We start from the raw sequence: 25,927 nt of genomic DNA on the forward strand, positions 1-25,927 counted from the left end.
GGGAAGGGGTTAAGTGTCATCTTAACCTCCTATCGGCATTTGGATTCCTAAATCGACTCCAATATCTGCTCGATGATCCCACATCCATCGTAAAGCCAACATATCGTTCGTTTTTTTATGTTTGGTTTATGTGCAACGTGTACTTTGCTTCTTATTTTATCTATTCCCATGTACCAACAATTTTCGTTACCGATCATTTCGACCTGATGGTGTATATTGTTTATTGTTATTGATAGTCGTATCAAATAAAAGATATCAATTTTTTGGCAAGCATAATACATCGAATGGGTTCTATATAATACTGAATAATACTTAATAATTTTGTATAATACAGTTCTACTACAAAATGTAGATATAAATGGTTATCCTGCAAGCGTTCATTTTCTAAGTTGCGTCACCAGATATGATTTTCCTTCTTTTGAATGTTTCCATACATTAAGTTTTTCTGTTGAAAAGAAGAAATTTCAAACAGGAGAAGTTGATGAATTCTACTCTATTCTGTGACACTGTCCATTTTTAACTTGGATTTTTACATTTTAAACATTTTTAACCAACAAAACTAATAAAAGGCCATAAGCCAATGTTCAATACCGCTTACCGCTTCATTTCTTAAACAAAGTTGCTTGCGAAACCGTCGCGTACTTTGTTTTGCCATAAATCAGAATTTTTGCTGGTAAGCTGTTCGAAAGTGTCGCAACGGCGCTATAATTACGCTGTAACCTGTCACCCTTGACCATGCGAATAGCAGTACTCCACCTTTAACGCCGGGAAGATAGGGTGCACGCATGTAAATTGTAATGGAAATTCGTGCACCGGTAGTCGTAACGTAAATTACCGAACCGCATCGGTCGTCAAATTTTCGAGTTTACACGTTGCAAAACCCGCACACGAGAATGCTGCGATTGACGTTTCTTGATTCGCAAAAATTTACTTACTTTGCGCGTACCTACATTCGCTGTTTAGTAATCAATCACGCTTGGTCTCTTTATCTTATTGTTATTATATTATTACTTTGTATTTTTCATTTATACTATCGTGCAGTAGAGCTATTAATGGCTTCAATTTACAATTAGTATTCATAAAGGAGAAATAAAAAAAAAAAAAGACCCAACACTTTTGAAGGAAATATAAATTAATTGTTACGGGTGTTCGAATTTATTTTGTTAATAAGTTAGTTTCAAAGAAACAAATTACTTCCTTCATGTAAAATAATTAAAATAACCTTAAAGTAAGCTGAAACAAAACAATTAAAATTAACTGTAGGAACTACTATTTAATAATTCTATAATACTATTTAAAATCTGGACTAATCGTCCAGTTCTCCTCTGCTGCTTTTTCAACACGATGCTTTAGAGGCTCTTCATTCCAAGAAAAAATAAACAAATTAATTAATTTTTCTATCTGAAAATTATGCAGACCTTATTAGAGTTTATCATAGAATGTTAGAGTATCAAAAGAGTACCGTTGAAAGTCCCATAGCACTGTAAATTTTTCGTAACGTGTTTAAGATTAAAAACTTGATATGCAACAAAGAAATTGTTGTCTTCGAGCTAAACAAAGAGCTAAGTTTTTGTAGAGTTCTCAGTCGTTTAAGTTGGTCCATTGTGGAGCGCGTCCGCGACGTAGAAAAATTCTGAGCGTATCTCCGATCTTAATTATAACATTGTGGTCATAGTGGTGGCGGGCGAAGAACCGCGCAAGTGGCTTTTCGAGTATGAAAGGATCGTTGTGTCATACGTATAACGGAGAGCCACGAGGCTTAAAGGCAAGCAAGGCAAGGCAAGGCAAGGCAAGGGCTTGGCTTTGGCTAAGAAGTCGGTTGGCCGTCGAACGACGATGCTAGTCGTTTCTCAACCCTTTCGTGGTTACGTCACGTTAAAAAAGCTATTTGGGGTCAACACCCCGCTGCAGCGACACGTGTAGTACTCCTCGACTCTGTCTCTCCGTTCTCCCTCGACCCTCTCCGCCGTCCTCTTTTCCTCGATATATGAGGCAGCCCTCTCCTCTCTGCCTACTCCTTGCGACTCGGAACGCCATTGCTGCCACCTCCTCCGATAGTATCCCTTCTACTCGGCTTAGTTTCCACTGGATTTCTAAGTTCCCTAGATACTAGCCAGGCCCTGTTCTAACCGCAAACGAGGGAACAACGTTCCAGACACGTTTCACGAATCGAGCATCGCGACCATCAACCAACCGACGCGACGATTCTCCAAGATTACGTCCGACACCCTGTTCGTTCGTTCTGAAATAACCGTCGTTCTCATGTAAACTTATACGGTGATCGTCTAGTCACAAGCATCGTATCGGTAATCCGACAATTTTTAGCGCTAGCTCTTGCAACAATTGCTAAAAATTGTCGAATCAACTGATAATCGCTAGTTGTATTTTCAGAGGTAACCGCGTCCGAATACGTTCTGCTTTAAGCTGCTACTTTTTTCGTCGATCTCATCGATTTGCATGGAACATATCCGGTACGATTCTTTCAGAAATGCCTTGATTTTCGATAAGATAAGAAAAGATCGGACGAGGCTAAAAAACGCGGAGAAAACAATCGCGGATAGGTTGTTTTTACACGGCACATTGTAAGAGATAACCGAACGCGGCCGCGTATCTGGCGAGATCTCCGTCGAAGGAAGGCAGCAGGAATAGTAGGGAGGTCACGAGATTAGAATGAACGGCGCAGCCCCAAGCGATACAGCCCTGGCCGTGGGCGTGCAGGCGGTAGGAAAGCCAACCGAGTTTCTCCAAACGCGCAAGTCGACGTGGAACTAGCGTGCTGGTCTCGCTAGAGCGAAACCAAGGACACTAGAAGAATATAGCAGCAGCAGCAGCAGCGGCGGTGGCGGTGGCGGCGGTGGCGTCGACGGTGGTGGTGACGACGGCGGTAGCGAGTGGCGGCAGCTAGGCAGAGGAATCGAATCATCGTGGCGTCGGGCGGCGGTATCGAGCAGAGAGTCAAATCATCGTGGCAGCGTCGGCGACGGCAGCGGTGGCGGTGACGGCGGCGATAGGTCCCCTTCACCCCGACCCACGTTTGTCTACGTGTACGTCTCTGCCTCTCTACCCCGTCCCCGGTATCGTCCCCGCCGTGCCTACGCCCCCACCCCAGCTCCGCCACCGACAGACAATCCCTCCGTTCTCCCCTGCCCGACTCTGAGACTCTCCGGAGCTTCCCCTTCCAGCGACTTTTTTTGTCCGTATACGCCTCGTCCATCGCGACAAGGCAGCTTCCAAGCCTTTTTATCAGTCGACCGAAAAGATCCGTGGGGATCCTTCCGCGACAGCGCCCCGCGCATCGCTTCAAACCTACCCTCGTGTTGGAAACGCGTCGCCTCGTGTATACGGATTCCGAACGATCACCCGAATTTTCTTCATTCATGTTTTTAGTTGTTCCGTATATACAACACGCATATACAAATATCGATACATATATATATATATATATATAATTGTTACCTCGAGAAGGGAAATAAATATAAAAATAAGAGCGCGGGAAACGATTCGCGCGACTCGATCGGTCGTTTCATCGAATCGATTATATATCGATCATCGACAATGATCGACGCGCAACAAGAGCGCGATAATGAAATCGTTTCGACATTTATTGCAATGGTATAGAACACGCGTGTCGGGGTAAACGTGTCAAGGTGCCGTCAGCGTAGCGCAACGATTCCGGTGACGACACGCGAGAACCAACACACTTTTGACTCGACGAGGAAATCGGACGAAAGTGCGTTTATTTCCATGGCAACGTGACGACGCACGGATTCTTGCCCCACGGATACGCAACAAGGCACCGAGGAACGAAGCGGAAGCCGAAGCGGCGACAAACTACTACCAGGATACGCAAATGTGGTTGGTACTTGTACATTTGCAGCTCAGAAGTTGAGAAACGGCCTCGTGGCGGAGAGCGTCCTCCGTCTCTCTCTATCTTGCGCCCGATGCTTGGCGAGTCTGTACAGGAAAAAGTGCGCAGACGCAAATCGCGGTTGCGTGTATAGCCCGCGACGCACCTCCTCCACAGGCGTCTCAACACGTCGTGAATTTCTTCCACGGGTTCTATTGCTCTCACCCCCCATAGCTCACCACTTTCCCGGTTGTCATCGAATATAACAGAGCTTATTTTCCCGGCTGTTATCAAATAGAACAGAGGTTACTTGACCAGCTGTTGCCGAATATAACGGAGGACAAGCGTTGTAATCGGGCAAAATTTCACACCCCAGGATCTTGCCTTTGTCGATACTTAAAAGTATTCTCGTTTTATTTGACATCTAAGAAATTTTGTATGTCTGCTCTTAAATTTAACCACTCTCAATATTTTCGTAAATTGTAATATTTCTAGTAGTCACATATTGTACAATAATGAAAAGAAAAATACTTTCGATTTGTTTGTTAGTAATATTACAATTAGAAAAATATTCAGTGCTTCAGTTCAGATAACCTTTTCGTATATAAAGTAACGATACCATTCATTATTTGGAAAAATTCCGTATATACGAATGCACGTATGTTTGTATATTAACCTATATTTGGCTCCATTACTTTTGAAGTGATACACGGCAAAATCCTGAAATTTTCGAAAAAGATCATCGAGTGGTTGGGGATTTCTTGACATAGGGGATGCTATATTTTATCGTGTAGTCGAAGGTCGGGCGAGCGACCAGGAATATTCTGCGACAATCTAGTTTTCCTTATTTCGATATAGGGACCATTTCCAACCGATTCGTAATCGTTCGACCTCACCCCTGCTCCTCGCGAAAGGAGCGTATCAACCTTTTTCGCCCTTCCTTGTAAATACTCGACATCTTTGTTCGACGAATCTTTCGAAAATATTGAAACGGTAACGAAACAGAAGTAAAAAGGAGTCCGCGAAACGCCGAAGGATGAACACGATATCATCGCATCGCATTTCGGTAACGTAATCCGTTCGGCTCTATTTTAAAAATTTGAACGGAGACTCGGATGCCCCTTTAACCCGCATTTTCCTTTATCAAAATAATACGCGTGGTGATAAGCGACTGTCGCGACCGCTGGAACCGCGCATGACGTCGCCGATGGGTAACAGCTTTGCCGAGTAGCTGCGCGAGTTCTTGGCTATTTTGCCGAAACGGGTGCGCAGTAATACGACGCGTCGGTGTCGTCGTAAGAAGTAGCTATGAAAGTGGGGAGAGAGAGAGGGTGTGTTCGAGAAAGACGTTCGATTCCGAATCGATCCGATAGGCAGATCACTTATTTTTGAAAATATTCGATCATGTCATTCGATACATGATTAATCTTTTATAATTTTTTTATAAATATAGATATAATATAGATCCATATTTAAATAAAAGATTTTTAAGTATACACAAGATAAATGTCATAATTAGACAAATAATTTACAATGCATCGATCGATAATCGTAGAACTCGATTTTTCAACGAATCGATATTTTGGTAATTCTGATCTAAAATCAATTCCGAAATCGATTCCAGAATCGAACATCCCTAGTGGGTAATAGCTTTACGAGTAGCTGCACGAACTCGTGGCGACTTTGCCAGAACGAGTGCGCAGTAACACGACGTAAGAAGTAGCTACGGAGGTGGAGAGGGAGAGGGAGAGGGTGTGTTCGAGAAAGAAGCCCGAAGAACGAAGGCGTACAGGCAGGGGAGGTGGCAGGTTTAACCGTCGGGCAGCGAAAGGTTCGACGGTCAGGCGTAAGCGAAGCCGGGTCATTTTTGACCCATCGTAACACTTATCCATTCATTCGGGGATAACAATTACCTATCATATTTTTATCTTATTATTTAAAAAAATTATCGAATAAATTTTGGTAGTTAATAGGCGATAGAAAAGACACATTCTTGAAATACAAATATGTTACTTTAATTGCTTATTTATAATGTATGCGTAACGGAGCCATTATGGAAACATTTTGCTTACCATTACACAGATACACTGTCTGTAACATGAAGTAGCTGTGCTTTCGATCCATTTTATTTCAAACTTGACGAATTTCATTGACGATATATTAACTTTATAATTTATTTCCTTATGTATGTGAACATTTGTTTCTTCTCTCCGTCAAGGGAACGAGGTTCTAACTGAAAAGAAAGTAATAACGAGCAATATCTTGCATATTTCTTGAGATCTATAAACGCTACTTTTAGTTGTATCAGAATGCCACGTAATCACTAATTTCCAATTGTTGTGTAAAATAGTACGGGTCAAGATTGACCCAGCTTGGTTGGCGGACGGTTAAAGAAAGGTCTCGCCGGTGAGGAGAGTATGGTTGCAAGCGTGAGAACAAAGGGGCGAAAATAAGTGCCCTTTTTGAAGGGTGATCGAGGGTGAGGCGTAAGAAAGAGGAAGACGAATCGAGGGAACGCGTTCGTGTGGGTTTCGAAGGAGATAAAATGAGAAGATGTCGGTTAGGCAGAGAGAGAAAGAAGTCAGGCGATTCGTTCCTTGCGGGCTGCGGTCAGAGTGGGAGAATCAGCGCGAGAAAGGAAGATGGAATGCGGGAGCGAGAATAGGATAGATATCGTTGGAAGTGTGAGTACAGAGAGGGGAAACGAGAAGGACGAAACGCGCAGGATGGCACGAGGGAGTACAGGGTGTCGAGGGAAGGGAGGAGTGCGTGACGAGGAGGGTGAGTAGGTGGGGGCTAGATGTCGAGGGTGAAGGGGGTAGTGGGGGCTCGGTGGGTAGGTAGCGGTGGTAGGATTGCGGGAGGTTGTGCGCGGTCGGCTTCGGTGGTTCGGTTGAACGAGGGCGCGCAAACGGGCGGGTGTCGCGAGCGTTGCAAAGCGGTGAAGGGTACCACGAACGGAAAGCACGGCGTGGCGCTAGGCGGGCGTAGGCGAGGTTCCGTGACGGCCGTTCGGTGGCGCAGCAGGAATTCCCAGCACGGCAGGCACCGGGTTGGTCGGCTACGTGGTGTTCGTGCGCCTCTCTCTCTATCGGTGTGTATATGCGCGATTTGCCCCGAGTCCGCGCCTCGACTTGATGACATGGCGTCCTAGCGCTGCACGGGTAAAGTCGCACGTCCTCGGTGGAGAGGCTCTCACCCCGTCGTCGAAACAACCGCATCCCAGGATGCCAAGGTAAGTCGACGTGGTGGTGCATAGTGTTAAATTTACCGTACGTACCGTGAACGGCATCTGGTCGGGCTGTTACGGATTTCGGGTGTCATCGGGGAAAACCGGGCGGTGTCGATAAGCTGAAAAAAATCTACCGTCGTGTGCGCCTCGAGGCTCGAGCTCATTTCGTCAAACCAGGTAGGGTCGTTGCCATCGAGCCTACCCTACGAATCGATATTACCAGTGCGGAGGCGAGGATGCTTCTTTCTCTCTCTCACACTTTCTCCCTCCTTATTTCTATACCCGTCTTTCACCTCCCTCTCGCTCTATTCGCCACCTTGTTGTTATCTCAGTTTCGCTATTCGTCGTGTCGTGCTCTCGTTGTTGCTGTGCGGTGTTGTATATTCAAAATCGCGAGTGTTGCATGCTATGCGCAAATGATTTTGTGCGCGTGTGCGTGTGCGCGCCCGTGCACGAGCGCGACGGTGCGATATCGTGTGTGTAGGAAGGGTTAATATCGCGGGAGCAAGAGAGAGGAACGATTTGCGGGGTAAAAGGAGAGAGGTTAGTTTCACAGTTTCTTGGAAAAAGATGGAGAAAAAGTGTGGCGCGCGTGCAAGGAGGATATACTACGTGGCTTATCGGCGCATCGACGACAGCGTGCCTCTCGACGTGGATTTTCGCTCGACGAGAGGGTTGCGTAAATCTTCTCTCCCTCCTCTTTCCCTCGTCTGTTGGAATCACTCTGTCTTCCTTGTGTACTTCGTCCCTCTCCTCCCTTACCGTTTTCTCTTTCTCTCTCTCGAACGTGTGTCGCAGTCGGGTATGGCGCTGCCCATAGGCGCCGATACGCCCCGGGGTGTCGAGGCTGACTCGACTCGAGTCGAGTCGTTTCGTTCGTCCATCCGCCGACCATCCTCCCCCTTGTTGTATTCATTGAGCCGCTCGTTCCCCAGTACGCCTCTGCAGTTCCTTCCCTCGCGAGGGAGCATCGCTGTTGCCTGCCGATAGTGCTCACTTCCTCCTCGTCATTTTTCCCCGTTTCTCTCTTGCATTCTCGTATTCGGCTAATGTAGCCTTCGGACTCGCTTTTGCAATCGTTACCACGTACCATAACAGGTGAGTTGTGTACATATACATACCTTACTCGTCTTTGCAAATGCGCGAGATCGGATCAGTGCCACAGCCTCGAGCCTCGAGCACGTGTCAGAACGTGCCTTTCGGTCGGCAGTGTCACCGCGCGCGCGTTAATTAATCGGTTCGTTGCTACATTGTTGTGAAAAATTATGTAACCTGTGCCTACTGGGATTACTGTATTAAAAAAAATTAAAAAAAAAAAAAAAAAAAAAATGAGGTGTTTGCAATTTGGAAAAAAGAAAGTACCGTGAATGAGCAAGCACGTGAAGAGTGGTGATATACGGGCGGATCGGTGTGGATACAGGTGCGTCGTGTGTAACTGTGCTTCCATTCTATTTACAATTTGTGTAGTTTTTTCGTCATTTTCGATCGTTTAACGCAAATCTATGGAAAGATTTACGTTTCAACATGACAGACTTACTTTTCTCGCGTTTTGAAATATGTGGAAATTTGTATGGTTATCCTCAATCCCCCAAAAGTGAATTCTATGAATTTTGGAAAATTGTTCTTGTACGTTTCGCGAATATTTCGAATTTTTAAATCCATTTTGCATTTTGTGGAAAACGTTAAGGTACAGGTTTACCGTTAGCCAACGAATTCAGCTATCTTGAACACGGAATTGTTATCTTTGAGATACAGACACACTTGAACAGAGATTGGCTTAGCTTATATCGCGTTATACATCGTATAATTATTAAGTATTTTTCTTCACGGTTTTGATGATATATATTGTCTGGTGTAAAATATTTTACTTTTCTGTTCGACGAAAAAAGCGTTCTTCTATAGACCTCCCGCCAAGTGAAATAACCTAACGACCACGTGGTTTGAACACGTGGTGTCTTTGTTGGCTCAACTATTCCATTTTTAGTAGTATTGTGAATTCCTATGTGTTGATGCATTCATTGTATTATTCGGGGAGATTTCCTACACATTTTCTTCGTATCGTGTCGTAAAGAAAGACATCAATTCTTACATATCAATAATGTCTCCTCAGTGAGTAATAAATTTACATTAATTCTCTATGAAATTCTCTATTAGATATATATTTAGATGTAGTATTCATTTTTAATATTTATTTATGATGTGACAATATTTTCATTCGAAAAAAAAAAAAAGTTACATTCAAGGACGGTATCGTGAATGTTATTCGTGACACTGTGCCGAATCATATGTGGATTTAAAAAAAAGCTACGTGACCTGTGTGTAAGCGACAAGTGTTGGCTTGTGCACTGAAGCACAACATATATCCGTACCCACGTGTGTTTCGATGAGAACTTACATGGGACTTCCTGCGGGTTCCTGATTAAAGTAGCGTGTCGATTTTATCGTGGTACCCGCGAGGGGTTGAATCGTCGATTATAGTGGTGATGATGGTGGTCGTATACATAATATGGGGAGGGTTAGACTAAATAGCTTTATGCATAGGGTCCACCTCTTGTGATGGTAATATTGTGCTAATTTATTAGTGCGACAAGTATCATTTGTTGATTCATCGTAGTTCGTATGTGAATGTGATTTCGTATGTTTCAAATCTCCCGCGCTTACACATGGTTGTCGATAATATAGGTTTCTATCATTGCGATTCACTCGTAAGTATGCTGATAGCACTCTGAGGAAAGATTAAAGTAAACGATATTTCCTGAATAATTTCTCGCTTTGATGTATCACGGGAAACGTAGCTATCGAGTCGGGTCTGAAGTTCGACGATATCCTGTTACCTCGTATTTATTATTCATCGAAATGTACACGAACACGAACATTTACAGATAAATGTATTTTCTATATTTTGACAGGCATCGATAAACATAAAGAAGTAGATCGTCGTTGTGAAAATTAAGGGTAACATCGAAGAGATACTACGAGCTACCGATTTCTATTTTACGGGCAAAAAGCGTGTACACAATCTAAAGTGCGTGCGCCTGCGCATTCGTGTAACGGTGATGACTGTGCAACGTGCTGCCTCTCCCTGTACTCTTCATCCGTTGTTCCTTTTATTACGTGTGTGGATTACGGCTGCGTGGTCGTCAGGATATATCCATTACAAGAATATCGGGCTCCGACAGTAGTTTGCACTTTTGCCAACTCGTCGTAGTTTTGATTTTCAGACGGATACAACGTGACGTACGTTTATTTGCAATCTCGTTTTTTTCTCTCGAAATCCTTGGATTCTTCGAAAAAATGCCGTGAAAAATAATCGAATCAATCGCTTAATCAACGACGTAACAGGACGGGGGTAGTTGGAAAAGTAAAGGTAGAAAAATGATTTAAAATATGATTGTTCTCATTGTTACGAATGAGTTGCGATGACATCATTTCGGAACGGTGCATGATTTCACTTGGCAATGACGAATACCTCACCCTCCGGCGTGTTCTAATTATCTGTCGTTACACGTCATGGTATTTGGAGGGGTGTTGTCGATTGCTCAACAATGCCTGGCAACAATAGATTCCGAGGGTAAACGTGTCCAAGGATTTATTCCTGCCGGTCCGTTCCTTTGTCCGAAACTCTTTTATCTTTGAAATGATTCATCGGGCGCATCAACAACAAGGCTGGTCGGTCGAACGTAGATTGTCGCAAAAACAAGGATCGGGTGTACACGCACCTGTTTTCATAACACCGTGCAACTATATCGCGAAATGGGTGTTCAGCTTCGCGCCCTAGTTACACCTGCGTCTAGTATCGTGGTAGGCACGTAATACGTTTGCACGACACTGTACGTCAACCGAGGTTGCCACGTTTCTCGTGACTGCTGCTTGGAAAAACTGAGGTCGTATTGAATAACGAGTCACAGGCAAATTGTTGGTAAATCCTTTAAAGTCACCGCTGTCGATCGTTTCAGGAAATTTTCTTTCCCACAGCAACGGATTCGTTCTCTGCGACCTATACGGTCCCTAAATTGAATCTATTTTTAGTCTGTTGTATATTTAAACAAACAGGAGAAACAAAATTAAATGAATTAATTAGTCGCAATTCGTGTTATTAATTACATTTGTCTGTAACTGTAATTAGTAGTGTCTGTTACAAATTAATTAACTGCGATATCGCGATACAATGTGGTTCGTCGTAATACACGCGGCTCGGTACAACAGTCAACGTAACAACTGGAATAATTACCTGCTCGCGAACAAAATGATGAAAACTGATAATATTTACAAGTTTGGTTTCGTTAAATGGAACATTTCGAACCGTGATTTTGGCTATCTTCGGTAAATTAATTGTCTAAAAACCATGTCACAAGTACATATTTTTATAGATTCTAACAAGCATCGTATTGTTTAAACATTTTTTAGAATTGTTAATGAAAGCAGATCAACAAAGAGAGTAAGTTTAAGTAAAAAATAAGATTTCTTGGTGTTTTAACTGAATCTGGTATAATATTATAACTTATGTTTTTGATTCATATATATTTCAGAAGAAATTGCCAAAACGGTTTCAGAAAACGTCATGATGTTTGTTAGGACCTTTCAAGTATTTTATTTGAGATATAAGCATGTGTAGGATACAAAAATGATATAACTATTTTCATTTAAACATAAATCAATATGAGCAGAGCTCCTTGGTTTTTATTTTATCTTGTTGACACTTGTCCTACACCTAAGGCATTATTTTTTAGTTCTTATCAATAGCTTGAGTCATTCGTAATCAGAATTGATGTGCCGTGTTTTCGAAAGTCTAAAAAAAGAAATGTAACTTTACGTGATCGGTAACGTTAAGAGTTCAGAAGGCAAAGTTTGTAGTATTTATCTTTCGGTGACTGACAATGAGCGAACTTTTCATAAGAAAGGGGAGAAAAATTTACTTGGAAACACAGGGGTAATCATTGCAGCAATGCGCATCGAGGGGCGATCGTGTTTAACGGAGGGTCGGCAACGGTGCATAGATTTAATCGCTCTATGGGAACGGAACGTTGCGTAGGAAATCGCTGAAAAGCTATTCAGCGCGGACCTGAATCTACTACTTTCGTACACAAAAAGTATTCTTTTTACTTAAGTGGACAATTTTCATTCTTTTTCTTCGTACGAAAGTACAACGAGATATCAAAAATTAAAATTAGCAGATGTATAGTTTCTTTTATTAGTGTATGATTAGCGTGCATGATTATTTCTTGCCTGATTTCTTTATCGAATCGATCATCACGATATAAAAGTTTAAAAAATCAACATTAACTTCCGTAATGATTTTAAGAATAGAATCTAAGAAACTGTAAAAAGTAGCTTTCGTTGAAGAAAATGAAAACAACTGGAACTCTACGAGTTCAAAATTTTTGTTTATAATTGAAAACTTAATAACCCAAAATTTGTTGCGTTACATATTCTTTTTGAACTTGGTTAAAACTCGCGAATCGTGTATCCAGATTTATTTTCTTTACCTTTCCATCTGGCGATAACGAATATTTTCAGCTCCTTAACGAAAAAGTTGATGTGTTAATACACAGCAAGGCGAAATAGCAGAAAAATTGATCGCGGTCCGGTATTAACCGTGATATTTAACATGGTTGAAATTGCTCGATTCGACTGCGTTGAGATTCGATTCATCGGTTTCTTTCATGCGCCGGTGTTCCCCTTTGTCGGTCGTAAATTTTTATTTTTCCTGTCGTAAACAGTTTCGTTGTTTCGCGATATTTTTACAACTATCCGACGAGGACCTTCGATGAACGTGCAAACGATGGACGGACGATCTGGTTAGGAAAGTTTTGAGAATCGAGAATGCTCGACTGTGAAAAAATGTAGGGTGGGCGCCAATGCGCGCAGCGAGGTCGGCCGTCGTCGTTCTCGGCGGAAGGGTGGTGGTCGTGAGGGCGAGGAGCGTCAGAGAGGGGTAGGTACGAGGTTGAGGTGTAGGAGGGGTAGGGTGCAGGCTAACAGAAAGAAAGATGGCCGACCCTGTCTGTGAGTGCATGCGTGAGTGCGTGAGAGAGCCTTAGACTCGTCTGTGTACGTAGCCTCGTGTTTGTGGTGGTCACATGTCTGAGAGGGGCAAAAGAGCAAGCTCTTCAGAGCTGAGATTCAACGTCTCGGAATCCTGTGACGGAACGCGTGATATTCTTCTCGGGGTTGTCGATATTTTACTGCTTTTTCGAGTCGGTAGATAGTCGTCGATTACATTTTTTACAAATCGAATACAGGCAAAATTTTATTCGAATAATAAACGACGGACGAAAGTAGCGTTTGGCAATTTATTCATTACGTTTATTCGATTGAACGGTAACATTTGTAGTCGTCCCATGTGAAATTTCATTCTATAGTTGGCATAACTAATTTTTCTTTAACGAGTAATTGGTGAGTTACTTATCTTTTATTTTGTTAGTTTAAATATTCGATTAAGTTTAATTTTACTCCTCAGGGTAAATAAATTTTGAATGACACGGTTCTTAAATTCAATGAAACCTCGATTTAGCGGGCAAAAATATCTATTCTATGTCTGTCGATTCTTCATCGTACTATTTTAAGATTGGATAACTTCTTTAATGTTTAAACAAGCCTTCGTTGATGACCCGATCAATTTGATGAAGATTTTTTAATTACCTGAAATAAATCCGTCGCAATACTTGTTTATATGTCACTTTAAATGCTATTCTAGAATTCTCTTGAGTAATCACTTAATCGGAACAATATTCTCTTAAATATATTAACTGAAACATTTATCGTGTAACTGCTTATTAATAACCGTCAAGTCCTTTTCCACTTACATTTCAAATTTTCTCGGCGTTTCTCCAGTTTTTGCTGTCGTTTTCCTTGCTATTTTGTTACATACATTATATCATTCTCGCTACTTTTTATTTATAAATTAAAATTCTAATGATGATGATGATCTCAATTAGGAGATCGAAGCATGAATGAAGGCTTGTGTAATATTGCAAAACCACCTACCTTATTATTATTCATACTTACAAGCATTTCTATTAATATTCTTGAAGATTGTCACCTTAACCTATCATTCTCCTTGGTAACCGGTGTCAACGTCTCGCCAGGTAATATTATAATAAAATAAACATGGTAGATAACGAATTAAATTCTTTAATATACCAAATCCCTTTCACGAATGAATTAAACATATAGATTATTGTTGGTATGGACTCTTATACAGCTTTTTGTTTTATGTGAATATTATCTTACGGATACTTGAATTTAACGGACATTCCTTCCTTCCAATTAGTCTGCTAAAAAGAGGTTTTACTAAAAAAAAGTCTGATAGTATGACATGGAGCATAGACTGTAAAAAATAAAGAACGTATATTTATTTGTTTATACATTATACATTATTTAATTCTACGTTATGAGTCAGTTTAACTGATTTCGTTCGACTCATGGTGATACACGTATATATCGTAATTGGATTAGTGTAATGTAACGTGAATATGTACGTAAATGAGTTCTACACTATTAAACGCATCCAACAAGTTAAGACCTGTAAATTTCAAGCTGAAATGCATAGTCACTCGCGTACAACGATATATCGTAAACATTTTTTTGCAAGTGCAGTCAACTAGGATATATCGTTGCTCGTCATCAAAAGGGCTAAGACTGGTAAATTGTGTTCCTGTTAATCGTTAATTATTTTCGTTAGGGACCCCCGTATCGTTTCGAACACACAAAACCCAGATACTTTCCATTCGCGTGCGCACGGAACAAGCCCAAAAACGCCGCGTCCCTTCGTTGTGTGCGTTTACTTGGTCGCCGAACGAACGAATCAGAAATGCTGCGAGTATTTCTCCACGAAGGCTCTAAAATGTGGGACACGCTCCTCGGTAGCCAATCCCTCCTCCCCTTTGCCGCAAAATTCTCCGTTAACTTCGTACCTGGTGCTTCCACTACAGCTAACGGAATGAGCCGTACCTGTGCCCGATGCCGACAAACTATCGCGCGTGTACTCGCGGACACACACACACACACACACACACGCATACACGTGCGCGCGCGACGACACGGGGAATGTGTGAACTGCGAGCGCGTTCATCGTTCCAAGCACATCCTGGCACTCCCCCAGTGGGAGGAGGTGCGACAAGGGACAGATATCCGAGCACACACTTGCCTCACTCGATTTGAAACACTCCCGAATTATATCACCACTGCGAGGAAAAGCCCTGGCCGGTACACCACTACGAGACGGAATTAGAAAAAAACCAGTGAAAATTGTAGAACTTGACGTGCACGTGATAATTGCGTGGACATGGGAAATGGGCATATATTAACACATTGTATGCGAGAAATGTACTTTTATATTTTTCGCAGTCTGTGACTGGAGCGTGGGTCACGTAAAAGTACGTATTTAGTACGTATGCACTAGAGAGCGGGTAGCGTATAAATTCGATGGGCATTGTGCGTGTATGCATGCGATGTTCCGCTTCACAGAGGCGAATACTTTAAACGATATCGTATTGTGAAGAAATATAAAGTCTTATCATTGACATTTGTACTTGTTATAACAAAATATTTTTCAACGCAGTAAAAATCTAAAGGATCATATATTTTCATGATTTCGTAAATGTCGTTTATTTTTATTTTTTTGTTAAAATAATCATAGATCACATATTTAAGTGTAAAGTAAAGAAAAGTCTCGTTGAGAAAAACGAAGCAGTTTTCGATTTAATGCGATTTTACTGAATGCTCAAACTCGTAAAAAAACGTAAAAATATCGAATGTTTTTCGGGTAGGAATTAGAAAAAAGCGGGCACAATAGTACAACTGTATAAATAAGTTGAGAATATGAAAATATAAGTGTGGGAAAATATATTATTATACACATTATGGAAAATATCTTTGTATTGACTATTGCTTATCAAAATTTTAGTAAATTAAAAAAGAAATAGTTACAATCTAGTCTTTCATGAAACACTTGAATCAATGAAATTAGCAACTATAATAGCGACACACACGCCATAGGGGGTCGCTGTACAGACAAATTTGAACTATTTGAACAAGAAAGTAGAGTTATGAAGCATAAGAAGTATGAATTGATTTTATTTATTCTTAGTGTCGGGCAGGGTAATTTTGAATAAATTAATCATTTCTTAAGAACAAAGTTATATTCCACTATGAAGTCCAATAAATCACCTTTACACGCTATAGGGGTGATTCTTTAAATCCAACTTTCAATTCGATTCTGCTAAAAAAGAAAAACTGAATTGTGATCACGTTTTGGTAATTCGGCCCCCGTTCACGTACAGGGAGATAGGTTACTCCGAATCGGTGTTCGAAACGCTTGGCGCGGAGCGTTATTTCGTGGGTGGCGATATTGATTATCACGAGCTCAACCTATCCGCTCTCGCCATTCTTTCTCTACCATTATCGATGCCCGAGGGGATGTTACGAAGTGACTTTTCGCTGATCGTTCGTCGTATCGACGGACCCCCGTAGAAATTGAACGTCTCGCAATTGCGTCATGTTCTCCAGCATCGAGCGTGTCTCCGTCTACCTCGACCTATCTTTTTTATCCGTTTAGCTACCTATTTCGCTTGTTCGTTGCACACTCCGTTGGTTTCGACCTCGATCCACCGTTAAAATTCGGTCGATCGATTAAGCAACCCTTATTCTAGTCCGATCGACGCCTCCGGACGCCTCTGCTTGTCCCCCTTTCTCTCCTCTTCGTTCTGGTTCTCATCTCATGTCCTTCTTGACCGTTAACTCTTCGTGGAACAAGAATGCAAGTTTTCAGAATTTCCATATTTCCAAAAATTGAAAATGATAAAACATTATCTACTCCCTTGTTCGATTAGTTGAAATTTCCCTTTACAGGATGTCTACATTGCAGCGATTAATTGGTGTTTGAGGTGTTTCATGAGAGGTCATATTATAACGTTTATTTATATTTGCAAGTACAAGAGCATTAGCATGGGATATATTTCTGAAAGTTTAATATAATATCAAAATAAATATGAACAAATATAAACAGTAAGAATATAACTTTGTATCTAGACGTTGTAAATGCTAATTTTAACTATCTCAAGATGCGGAGGAGCAACATTGTTAACTGAACCTCAACCTTTCACCTTCTTTCCTTTATATCATGTTTTCAAATACTTGAGTTTATATATTTTTCTTCTTTTTATGGCGAGTACAGTCATGAAATCTTCATTGCATATTCCACCAATTAGGAATTTGATATACCTAATTCCTTCAAAGTTCATTGATATAATTTCAGGTGGTCCACTTAGACGTGCGCGTTATTCTTATAGAAACTACTAGCTCTGTTAGTTTACCAACATATTGTTTAGTTCGAGTATTAATCGTTTAAACGCCACCTTTTTTTTTTTATTAGTGATGGCTACATACTATAGTACATCTAAACGTGTACTATTTCATTTTTAATTTCTTGAATCGCTTTTCGTTTCTTTCTTGTACTTTTTATATTGATTATATAAGATATATAATCAATATATATATATTTATATTTTATATAAAGTGGGTAATTTTCCCACTTAAACTATTTATTTATTCGCATTTAAACTATAAACATTTAAAATTATGATGATTTCTGATAAAAATTATATAGCAGAACATTGATGAATATCGATAATAAAGTATCGAATGAAAGAAGAATTTGAATAAAAGGAACCTTTCAACTCTGTCTGGCCTGATGTGAGAAATAGTAATTAACAGCTGTTACAAACAGATAACTTGGCGGGCCATATTGCTTTAATGCCACACTGGCACGTGCACACTGGTCTAAAGATGAAGTCAAGCTTCCATTGATAAAACTATTACAATGGTTCAACATCGCTCGCTAAAAATTTTGCCCATTAAACTTCGGATGAAAAAAATTACCTCTTCATCGATGCAGAAGACTAAAAAGTTAATGTAGCCGAAACATTCACCATCATTAATAATCACCCTGTATGCTTCGATTCACATTCTTCAATATTGTTACGCAAAAGCCATAACTGTAATTATTTTTGAAAACTAATACGAAAGTTCTTCCTCTCCTCCTTACATTCACAGTCTCATAGAAAATGTTCAAACATCAACGGTTCGACCCTTATGGCGTTTCAAATCTTTTCAGAATTCTACTTATCATTTTTATCGCGAAGAATTTAGGTTAAATGAATACGAAGAGAACTCCGTCAAATAGTGTGACAATGTTCGCGGATCCGTTTGCAGTGTCGTTATCGCGAGCGCAACGCAACGCGCACGCGCGTCGGACGGGGAAAAACGGAAAAATATCGCGGCGTTGCACCGTGACGGGCCGCAGAATTCCTGCAGAAACGATTTTGTCGACTGACACGTACATCCTTGAGAGATGACTCAGCGAAACGTTTCTCTATCGATACGTATCTCTCGCTTGGTCCGCGGTAAGAATAATCCTAGGATAAAAACTAGCGTCTTGAAAGCGCTATTAATGGATCTCCGGAGTATACCTAGGCACCTTTAGATAGCCGTGCATGCGAGTTACGTACCCGTATCCTCTATACGCGGAAGCGTCGAAACAGTAAAAGGTAGGAGGCAAGCGGTGCGGGGGGGGGGGGGGGGGGGGTGTGGGTACAAGGAGAGGAAACAAAAAGAGAAAGAGGGAAGAAGAGTGTATGGGGTGTTGTAGACAGGAGAGGAAGAGAGACAGGGAGGACGAGCGACGATTTCAGGCTCTCGAAACGCAGCGGTATTTGCCGCACTTTGTCATTCGTTTTGTACCTCGGCGTGACTCTGCCGCTGGTGCTGATTACGCAATACGTGGCCATGAGAGGAGCGAGTCGCGTAGACGCACGTACGGACGCGCACACATCCTCGCTTTAAGGACGTGTGCGCGTCACGACGAGAATTTAGCGCACGCGTGTGCGTGCCACGCATACGAACATCGCCAGACGGGCACGTGCGTGAGCAACAAGCGTGTGCCAGTGTTGGCAAAATGTAATCCATCGGTAATTAACACTAAAATACAACTAAACACGTCAGAATTACGGATTTCGGTATTTAAGTTTGATGTACATACGTATGAAACTTTGCATACTGTTTAAGGAATGCAATTCAAGATTGACAAGGACGAGATGCGTAGAACTTGTCCAATTAAAAAATTGTACGAGATTCGTACGAATTTGAATATGATCGTATTCGTATCAGTGTTACGTAATTTTATAATTGAATAATTTCTGTATGTTTTAATACGCTCTTTTTTACTGTTTTTTTTTTTTTTTTTTTTTTTATGTATACTTTATTAATCAATTTCATAAATACTTTTGTATTATCAGATAAACACGTGGACTATGATTAACGAGGAAAGAGGAAGGAACTCTTCGTTTGTTACTAGACGGATAAAAATTAGAATTTAAACTATGGAACGAAACATTTCTCAAAGAACAAATATTTTAAAGAAACTTAATCGTAGTCTTTTTTTTTTTTATAGATTCTCTAAATACGATCTTTAAGTCGTAAATAAATCGCTTATAGTCACTTTGTTCGTCATCTATCATTGCAATGAAATTTTGTCAATCTCTGAGTTAATGAATAATAATCAGTAAACGTGATTCATGATTGAGTAATCGGACACGACTGGCTCTGAAAAACTACAAACGACTGACACGATCGCAAGTCACAAAATGCGTAATAGTTTATGTTTACCAATTGATCTGACATCAAGTAGCTATTAATTCTAACAGAGTCTATGTCACCATATCACCATTAAACTTTTACTAAAATAAACTCTTTACTAAAAAAAAGAAAGATATGGGCATATAAAATTATGAAGATAACGTGTGAAATGGAAGAAAATAATAGAATAGTAACGGATTATTAGTCAGTGGATTAATATCCAGAGTTGGATGAAACCATTGTAACTCGGGCGAATCCCTCGCCAGGGAAAATTTTATCCAGGACGGATAAAATGCGTTGTGGATTGTGGAGAGAAAAGCGTAACAATTGAACACGTTCTATTTGACTGTTCACTTTATAATATTGAAAAAGTAAGATTTAAAGCGAGATCGAAAAGTGAAATTGATTTAGTAGAGAAAAACATAATGGCGATACTTGAGTTAAATAAATTTACAATTGTAGAAGCAATAAAAGAATTTTTTGATAGTACAAATTTGGATGTATAAGACTGAACGTTGTATACATATACGCATGTACATAGAGAAATAAGATAATACAAAGATAGTAAGAATGTAAGAATTAACTGTTGAAGTCAAGCAATCGACTATGCACTCTAATAAACTGAATAACTAACTAACAAACTTGATCTGACAATCTCGTGGGATTAATGCAAAAGTACTGTACGGCAGACTGTGGCGTGCGCGCGTTGCGCATGCGCGACCATGAGTGAAGTCGAAGTCGAAGAGCGTGTTGTGCACGGTCGCGTCTCGGTGTCCGTCGACGATGGCCCACATCTCGTTGTGTTTACAATACAAATTGCGATCGAGCACGCGTGCCAAAGTGTCCCGTGATCTCCGAAAGGGGCAGCAACGAAACGGTCGTGCGTCGCGTCTCTCTGTGCACGCGGTTCTTTTCTGTCCGTGGCTCGCGCGATCTTCGCCGCGAGAATCGAGATCCCTCTATTCACCGCGGAAACCTCGTTGTTTTCGGGGTCAGCCGTGTCGGGAGACGCGCGTTCTCTCCGCCAACGGGCAACTGTGTGTGCGCGTCGTTCTCTCGTGCGTGTGTATGCGCGTGCAACACCGATGATACCACGTTTTTGTGTGCACCGCGAGTTGCCTTGTAGACGCGATGAATATACATAGACGTATAACCTAGGAACAATGGGGTCGGTTATGATGACGATGCCGGTTGGAGAAGTTGCGCTCGGTGGTGATGATGATGCCGATCCGTAACGGTGGTGATCGTGATGGCTAACCGTCGAACGATGGACGCTTCGACGTCGTCGGTCGGATGCAAGGCGGGGCCGGGTCATTTTTGACCCGTGATAAAATTATATTTCAACAAAATATCATCTTTACGCACTTCTACTTTATACACTTATACGGTATAAACGGCTAAGGAATTTCAAGTTCGAAATTATGTAGAACTAATACGATAAATTGTTGACGAACTGCAAGTTTACTAGATTTTCAGAGGGTAAAATTTGCTTGGTAGGAAGAAATGATTTAATGAAGACTACTTTTACTATGACTCAACCATTTTGAACCATCCTATGGGTTTCTTCAGGTGTACGATGTAATAAAACATTATACAGAATGAATTTCTTAAGAATATAAAAATAGCACGTGTTTTGTCGTGTTTTTTCTACACTTTGAAAGTTCTAAACTATACCCCCTATAACTAATACCCCGTTGAGTTATTCAGCTAATTCCAATTCTATTTTGCAACCTAAATGCGAAATACATGTTAAGTCGACTCTTTCCGTACAAGTGTACTTTGGAAATTTTCGTGACGAGTTAACTCGTCTCGCCGGGCTAACAGGTTAAGGGAACGTAACGGTACGAAGTTCGTTCGACGGTCGAGCGGGTACGTGAATGGTCTCTCAACCTATAAGCGTGGCGAATGCCTGTCTGCCCGCTCTTGCGCTTCTTCAGCACGGTTTCGTTTTTCGGATTTTCTTCCCAAGTGTCGTTCTCTATGGCGATTGTAACCTTCAGCGAAAATAGAGCCGCACGTGCATGTATCTAGCCGTTACAGCTCGTGTAACTCGATTTGATATAGAAGTCGTAAATATCGTTTAATCGAGCTTTATCGCTGTCAGTGCACGGTCGCACGCGTGATCGAACGAATCGTACACGGTCGTTAGAGATCTCCGACGATTCGCTTTCGTGCCTCTCGTTTAACGAATTTCTCGATTTCCCGTTATTAGAGCGAAACGTTCGTTTAATCGGCATCGGAGACCGTCTTACGTTCGTGGTAGTTTTAACGAGAAGAATGATACGGGCCCGTAGGATGTAATTCAACGCTTAATTATACGCGAGGAGTGTTCCGTCGTTAATACTCGAATATACCATCGAGTGTTCGGTACGGGGCGGAATCTCGTTGATAACCTGAATGGGATTCGTAACCACTCACAATGGCTGAAAATTACGAAAGGCGGGTAAAGAGACAAAGACACTAAAATTTAATCCTCAGGACGAACTACCTACTTTAAACGACTTTGCAAATATTTCATGAATTTGTTACAGCTACGACATAAAATGATTTTACATGCCAATTAGTGTAAAAGAAAATGTTACATTTCAATATCTTTCCGTTGACTAAGAAAACAAGTTTTTGCTACGCGTGTTAAATGTAAAATAACGTTGAAGACGTCAAATTTGAGATAAAAATTTATATTGCTATTTCAAGGTGTACTATTTTACTTTAGAAACCTATTTTTGTCTTCATATTGCTATTCGTTCCATAGAATTTGAAAAAAACAAAATCGACACTCGTGTTATACCTTGTAAAGCCCCACGGCGAGTGAAAAGCTATTTCGTTACAGATCTATCGCACCCTCAAGGGCTGTAGCATGCGAATATGCAGCTATAGTACGGGATTAGCAACCCCGGGGTATTCTAGCTAGATGGAGGCCAATGGGCACCGAGTGTACAAAAAACAAGACTAACGTAAATGTACAGAGTTACGATAACGCGAACTATGCCAAAATTATGAAGTTATGTGAAATAATGTAATGTCAAAAAGATTCGAAATAATTGTACCGTGATGTATGGGTTCAGTGCAATAACTGAAGTGACAGTTACGGATTTCAAAAAATTAAGCAAGCAGATGTATCACTGATTTCATGTCGAAACCAATTTGTGTAAGAATTAAGATTTTTTAATTGTAGCTTGAATAATTTGTTAATAATTTAATATAAATAATGCAATGTATTAATACTAATTGTATCAAGTCGGTCGATTTCACCCATTTACTTCAAAATTCTTCTTAAAATCACTCAATCGTTAACAATTTCAGTACCTCAAGTTTTGGAGACAAATACTGTAATAGAGAATCAATTTTATTGACAAATTAATGTGTCCTTTCTCTAATTACAAAGGTACAGTTGTACGATAAATAGTCATGTTCTTCGGTAGTTTTAGTGTTAATTTTACCTAAACGTGACATATTTTCTTAAAAAAGTTGCATCGTGTGATTTATAGGACAGTTTTGTGATTTCAAAGCATTGTGCGACGGTGACGTTTCGATCGACACCAGAAACGCTTATTTCTCGTTTATGCCCAAGTCTACGAGCGTGTTAGGGGGTTTTTTTTTTCCCCGTGGTTCGGTCAAAAACTGGTCGAGCACGTTGGTGTATCCGCGCGCGACTAAACAAATATAACTAAGAGATGGCTCGCTGCCTGGTTATATACGTGCACCGTTCGAAGAACGCAATTGTGTACACTGTCATGGTCTTCGTTTACGTCTGTTCTCGGGTCCGGTCGGTTCGTTTTCTTCGGCCGACTTTCTTGCACGGTTCATCGGCTGCGTTCGGCAATTGTCAGCAAGCCTCTGGAATCTAGAAGATATCTATTCCGAGTCGAGTGGATTATATCGATGAAAATATTCTGGAAACATAGTCGGATAGATAATAACGGCAACGTAAGGAGAAAAATTCCAGTTGATTCAACAGTTCCCTGACGTAATCGTGTCGAACGATATCGGTAGAGTAAACAGTACATAACCCCTCTATTGCGTGAATTTTATTTTCATAGAAGCGCAATAAAAATCATTTCTTTACCATTTGTGCTTACATGCAATTTTTACCCGTTCATTTTTTGGAGAAAAATATATGTGCGCATTGGGAAACCTTAAGGTACGAAATACTGTTTCATCGAATTTTCAAGCTAAACATTCTGTGATATTCAAATAGCAATATTTGAAATACATTCGTAGTATTCGGATACCTATACAATTTTCTGATAGTGCTAATCGTAAACAGACAAATTCAAGTGTTTGTTACATTTTCATATTTTCACTATCTTTACAGTGACAGTGCTCTATATTTTTAGTTCTTCGTAAATGAGGATGTTATAAACAATATCGAAAAACTTACAATTTCTTGTTTCTTAACGAGTTTGACGTTAAGAAAATCAATATTTCTGAGACCTCGTGTCGCACGATAATGGCATTCCTATAGTTTTTAAAAATTCTAATTTCTTCCGATTCGTCGTTGTAACTATGAGAACTAACGCGACTAGACAAATTCAGTGGTGTAACGATACAGGGATGTTTGTATTTCCTACATGGACTAAAATTTTCTCATAAAAAGTTACCAGAAGTAACGTGACATCTTAATAAAAATGTACGTTAAAAAAAAAATTTCCAGATAAGAATTTTACCACAGTGAAGTCTAGCGCGATTCTGACCTATAGTGTTGCGACTAGGTGTTAGAATTTGTTTTTCATCACATGGACTAAAATTTTCTCATAAAAAGTTACCAGAAGTAACGTGACATCTTAATAAAAATGTACGTTAAAAAAGAATTTCCAGATAAGAATTTTACCACAGTGAAGTCTAGCGCGATTCTGGCCTATAGTGTTGCGACTAGGTGTTAGAATTTGTTTTTCATTAGAACGTACGTTGATTACAGCATCCTTTTAGATCTATCTCTCTCCCTTGTTTCGCGTGTCCGTGTGTGCGAGCGCGTCTGTGGGTTAGGTCTCCGTGTGTCCGTTGGTCGATTACGTGAAACGCTCTCGACGTATTTTTTGTCTTTTTTTTTTTCCTACACGCGAGGAGGATACAGAAAACATTCGCAGCGGCTGATCGATACCATCGTCTGCTTTGCAACACCATCGCGTCTCCCGTCGATCGCGGGGCGCTTCCACTTTCGCACGGCCGATTTAATAAAGCAATGGAGAGTCGGCGCGATTTTCTTACGTAATCCATTTATCAGGAACGCTGTGTGTCGAGGTTGCGCGACCGATGTCGAAAGAAGGAAGCGAGAACCGATCGAACGCTCGCGCCACGACGCGATTTCAGAAATCCTCGATCGCGGTCGTTAAATGCACACACTGTGCACCGCATCATGATGACGTGCCATTCACCGTGAAAACCATTCACTCAGGCCGCTAACAAGGTCGAGCAAGGTCGAGCACAGCCATCCTACATTTATATAGAATATACAACAACGATATGTACATATGCATATATACGTATACGTTTAAAAGCGACACGCTGCGCGCTTGTGGACGAGCGCGCGGGCGTGCATTATTGCACATGTGTGTATCGAGATTTGCGCGCGAAACCAACGGGAACCCGGTATCGATCCGAATGCGTAGAAAATGCTATTGATTCTCCCGGCCGACCCGTCGACCTCTTCCTCTCCACGTTGTGTACTCGTCGAGGACTGACGAGGCAGAGGCACGATCCTCTCTCTTTTCCACTTCCTTTTACTCTCCTCTGCGCATCGTCTCTTAAGAAAGTTGCTTCCTGTTTTCCCCCCTTTCCTTTCCTACTCGACTTTTCTAACGGTACCATCGAAAATTCAAAATAGTTTTAAATACACTACGTAACAAGATCGATCCTCAAAATTTTGCCAGTTTTCACGCTCGCATAACTCCGTCGATTTTCATTGTATCGAGATCATTTTTCTTCATTTCGTAGGCAATCGTATGTACTTTAAGAAAATATAAGTAGAAAGTGGATGTCGCATCTCTATATCCTGATAACGTTCAGGCATATTTTAAAAAAAAAAATTTGATTGATGGGTTGCCTTTTTTTTTCTTTTTTTCTTTTTTTTTCTTTTGAGATGATACAAAACATCGCAAGGTGCACATTTTAACAAGCAATTTAAAACAACATACAAGTCTTTACGATTTTTTTTAATACTAGTTTCTGGTGCAAAGTTAACGAAGAATTAAAAACAAAACAATTCAAGACCT

At 40.8% G+C, this 25,927-nt stretch overlaps 2 protein-coding genes across 11 annotated transcripts in view; both read left to right on the forward strand.

The window, feature by feature from the left end:
- The window catches only part of LOC128890871 (protein tramtrack, alpha isoform), a 90,901-nt gene that overhangs the window by 17,270 nt on the left and 47,704 nt on the right, over positions 1-25,927 (forward strand). For 5 of the 10 annotated variants that reach the window (XR_008460698.1, XM_054149825.1, XM_054149832.1 and 2 more), the window contains exon 1: positions 7,089-8,499. The exons of 1 other annotated variant lie outside the window; for it this stretch is intronic. The gene's annotated coding sequence lies outside the window, so the exon portion shown is untranslated. 4 more of the 10 variants (XM_054149828.1, XM_054149826.1, XM_054149827.1 and 1 more) reach the window with 4 other exon arrangements.
- On the forward strand, positions 2,671-5,487 carry LOC128890597 (uncharacterized). Its single transcript, XM_054149249.1, has 3 exons — positions 2,671-2,721; positions 2,773-3,044; positions 5,472-5,487. The coding sequence occupies exons 1-3, from the start codon at positions 2,671-2,673 to the stop codon at positions 5,485-5,487; spliced, it is 339 nt and encodes a 112-aa protein (XP_054005224.1).

This window comes from Hylaeus anthracinus, unplaced genomic scaffold (genome assembly GCF_026225885.1).
Source record: "Hylaeus anthracinus isolate JK02 unplaced genomic scaffold, UHH_iyHylAnth1.0_haploid 12001, whole genome shotgun sequence".
Lineage (NCBI taxonomy): Eukaryota > Metazoa > Arthropoda > Insecta > Hymenoptera > Colletidae > Hylaeus > Hylaeus anthracinus.

Excerpts from the sequence above, each read along its gene's own strand:
- LOC128890597 (XM_054149249.1), top strand. The coding sequence starts at position 2,671 with ATGAACGGCGCAGCCCCAAGCGATACAGCCCTGGCCGTGGGCGTGCAG. Across the intron at positions 2,722-2,772 it reads TGGCCGTGGGCGTGCAGGCG|CGTGCTGGTCTCGCTAGAGC; the intron begins GTAGGAAAGCCA and ends ACGTGGAACTAG.